This window comes from Orycteropus afer, unplaced genomic scaffold, assembly GCF_000298275.1.
Source record: "Orycteropus afer afer isolate SDZICR_OR568_19922 unplaced genomic scaffold, OryAfe1.0 scaffold00300, whole genome shotgun sequence".
Classification (NCBI taxonomy): Eukaryota; Metazoa; Chordata; class Mammalia; order Tubulidentata; family Orycteropodidae; genus Orycteropus; species Orycteropus afer.
Window position 1 is genome coordinate 835288 of NW_006921887.1, and position 4096 is coordinate 839383.

The following is a 4096-nucleotide window of genomic DNA, read 5'->3' on the forward strand; positions in this document are numbered from 1 at the left end:
AAAAAAAAATAGTCATTTTAATGTATTATGCTGACAGCAAAATACATGCATAGAATTCATGAAAAATACTTGTTCAATAAAAGTTAACTTGAAACATCTATCAGGAAGAATTATAATAGACTCTGACAGTTTCTAAATAAATGCACAAAATTTACGTAATGATTAATGGTACTATACTTCTCACAGATAATGGTTAGACAATAATTAAAAAAAAATTTTTTAATTCACATTTGAAATTCTTATTCTTAGCTAAATATTTTCCAAATATATCTTTTAAAAAAGCTCCCTTAAAGTGATTCAGAATACTTTGTCACCAATGATTCACAAAAGCAGAACTGACAAAGAGTCTGTGAAAGTAAAGATGATAGAAGAAACAGTAACCGAGGCAGACAGAAGTGGAAAAAGGAGGCTAGGCAGAAGCTGGAGAGAGAACCTAGAGAAAGGACAGTGAAGCCAGGGAGCCGTCACGAGCCGGGCTAATGCGTGCTGCAGCATCACTAGCTTTCTAGGCGCCATTGCTTTGCAAACCAATGTTAGAAACTTGCCCAAGTAGTCACTCAACTATTTCACAGGCCTTAAAAAACGGCTGTAACTACCACACATCAAACATACTATCTAAAACTTTGTATCATGCCTGGTAATGTTAATTACACTGGCCAATTCAACCATTTTAAAAAGTCGCCTAGTACAGAAGAAAACCGACGCATACCTGAAGAAAGCTCGGGTGGCCCAAGCAGATACTTCTCTATCACAGGCAGCAGTGGAACAAGCAAGGATAAGGCAAGTTGCACAAGCCTGGTCTTCCTGCAAAAGACCCCAAAAACATCCGTTATAGTAAACATCAACATTGTAAAAGAAGTTCTATTTCCAGTGTTTAGATCTGTGTATAGAACAGAGCAGGTGCTCAATAAATATTTGCTGACTGAAATTAGCTGATATAAAAAAGAAGTAATAACTACTGGTTTAAAGTTTGTCACAGGTGTTATTAAAGGATGCTCTCTCATTCTCTGCTTTTTTTAAATCAAAATTAAGTCTCTAGTTTATCCCCGAGGAGCTCTGGTAGCATAGTACCTAAGGCACTTGACTGCTAACCAGAAGGCTGGCGGTTTAAACCCATCAGTCACTCTTCAGAAGGAAGGTTGAGCAATCTACTTCCGTAGTGATACCGCCTCGGAAACCCAAGGGGGGGTCACTATGAGTCGGGGCTGACTTGACCGCACATAACAACAACAGTTTATCCCCTCCAGTGTTTTCTATCTTTTAGAAAATAACTACTATAGCCAACATTTAATAAGTACCTATAATGTGCTAGGCATTATTTTATGAGTTCAACATACATTAATCCTCACGCCACAAACTATTTGCAATATGAGGAAACTGAAGTCTGGAGAGTTTAAGGAACTTGCCCTGGTGGCAAAGCCGGGATTTCTAACACAGATGGTGTGAGTCCGGAGTCTGTACATTTAGGTGTGATTTGACATTCTTGATTTTAAACTAAGTATTCCCAACTTATCACTATCATTCAAGTTTATTCCTCAGGTTGTTAAGTCAAAAGAAAAGAACATGCCCTGATTGTGCAGTGGTAAAGTGCTTGGCTGCTAACCAAAAGATTAGTGGTTCGAACCCACCAGCTGCTCCACAGAAGAAAGATGTGGCCGTCTCCTTCCATAAAGATTACAGCCTTGGAAACCTGGGCTCTGTCAATAGGACAGAGTTCTATTCTGTCCTATTGAGTCACTATGAGTCAGAATCAATTTGATGACACTGGGCTTGGGTTTGGTCCATAAATGTCTCATGCTTTAATAATAGTATTTAATAATTACCAAATACTGTGAATTCAGATCCTTATTAATACACTTTAATGATAAGGATTTATTAACAACAGAGAATAACATTCTGAGTTTACTATAAGCTTTATAACATATACATTAATCAGCTCCCACATATTAGCACACACATAGTAATGCAGGTAAAAAAAAGACTAGTAATATAATCTGTTTACTCTAATATTTTGGAACAATTTACATAAAATTCAACTCTCTCTATTGCTTCTTTGTCAGAAAATCATCACATGAGAAAGAAAAAGTATAAATATACCTGATATAATTTAAAGAATCTTTCAATCTCTTCTCCATCACCACCCACATTACTCACAAGGAGATGCCTCAGTTGATCTACAGGTCTAAGTTTATGAAACATAAGACTCCCCTAAGAAATAAAAATAAGAAAGTACATGAATAATAGATTTATCAAACTTGGCTGGTGGCAACTGACTATACTCTTTTATTTAATAAAATCAAAGAAACATAAAGAATTTAAAAAATACAAAGTAAACTGATCAAAATGATCACCAGTATTTCAACTCCTAACCTATACTAGATGTATACATCCTGAGAAAATTCATAAGAAAACACTGCATCCCTCAAAAAAAAAAAAAAAAAAAGGTAAAGTAAAAAAAGGGGCTGGCTCTACCACTTGTGAAAAATAAAACATACTATAAAGCTTTGTATTATGCATGGAAATAGTACATAAGTTAGATCAGTGGAACAAAAGAGGAAATTCTGATAGAAATTTAAATAAAAACTGAAACTTAGTAACATGATAAAAGCCACCTCTTAAACTAGAAGTTTAAAGTTAGCACCTTAATCATGCTGACACAACATATAGCCATTTAGAAGAAAATTAAGGTGGGACCATAGTCATACCAATACCAGGATAAACTCCTCAAAGTTTTAAAGAACAACATACAACCACAAAAATACTAAAATAAAATAAAATAAAGAACCTGTGGGTAAATTCTTTTATAAACCTCAGAGTATGTAAGGTTTTAAACTATGACATAAATCCCAAAAGGGAACTGATAATTTTTATTTATAACACTCTCTGCCTGAGAGAAATCTCTATAAACAAAGTTAAATGACAAAGAAGGAAAAAAAATATTTGTGGGTAAAATCACAGACAGGTAGTTTCCCTGCTACATAAAGAGCTTCCATAAATAAAAAAGAAGACAAATAAATAGTAAAGGAGCAGATAGTTCAAAGAAAATACACCTGTAAAAGGATAGTCAATCTCATTCTCAATAAGACAGCATAAGCACGCTGTGCTTGGAGAGGGTGGGGGTAACAGATAGATGGATCACTAGAGAACATATAGTGGGAATCTGATGCGATCTAGTCACATTGTAAACACACACACACTCTGACTCAGCCTACGTATTTCAACAGTTTTACTTACAGACGTGGAAAATGATACATGTACTAATTTGTAGCATTATTTTTAATAGCATTAGATAATCCATTAATATGGGCCTAGTTAAATATGGTTTATTCATACAAAAGGTACTTTTCAAATGTAAAAAAGGAATGAAAGTACCTTATATATTAGTATGTAGAGAGCTCCAAAATAAACTGTTGAGGTATAAAAAGTAAAGTATAAAATAGTGTCCACAGTATGCTACCAATTGCTTCAACAAGTATCTGCACTGTTTTGTATACTCGTATCTCTGGAAGGTACTCAAGTTTCTGAAGACATGGCTTCCTGTAGGGAGGGACCTATACCAGAAGGAGTATTTTACTGTGTATATCCCCCTACTTTACCTTTCCATTTGTGTCAATCAATACATGACAATTCAGGAAATACATATTAAGAAAATGTTTTTGAGTAAGCTAACATGAGAATCGTTAACTATTCTGCTTCATTATTTTTAGCAAGAAAATTTAGCTCATAGTGTATTTCATGTTCTTAAACACTGGTGACAGACATGCTGTCTGTCTTTTTAACCCTTTAAAAAGCCTAGATTTTTTTGTAGTACTTCTGGTCTTTATAAACAACTCCTTAAAATGTAGTAAGAGTAAACATTCATAAATACTTAAGTAAAATGATTTTATTAAGTGATGATTGTGGTGTACTTGATGGAATCATTAACTATCATTTCTCTTAGTTTTGCCTCTATCTCAGCTGAGTATGCACATACCTGTGCAGAAAGGAGAACAAACTTCTTCGGAGGCAACATATGCTGCTGGACAACAACTGGTGAGTCAGTTATTGGAATATGATCCTTATTTAATGGTGTAATTATCTTATCTACTTTCAATTC

At 34.5% G+C, this 4096-nt stretch overlaps 1 protein-coding gene across 1 annotated transcript in view; it reads right to left on the bottom strand.

Moving 5' to 3' along the window:
* NUP155 (nucleoporin 155) overlaps positions 1–4096 on the bottom strand; it is an 83028-nt gene that overhangs the window by 35525 nt on the left and 43407 nt on the right. Inside the window, exons 11-13 of the mRNA XM_007951589.1 lie at positions 3974–4096; positions 2098–2208; positions 710–804 (exon numbers count right to left, since the gene is read on the bottom strand). The exon at positions 3974–4096 is cut by the window's right edge and continues 1 nt beyond it. Of these exons, the coding sequence (XP_007949780.1) occupies positions 710–804; positions 2098–2208; positions 3974–4096 (329 nt within the window). The remainder of the gene's footprint in view (positions 1–709; positions 805–2097; positions 2209–3973) is intronic.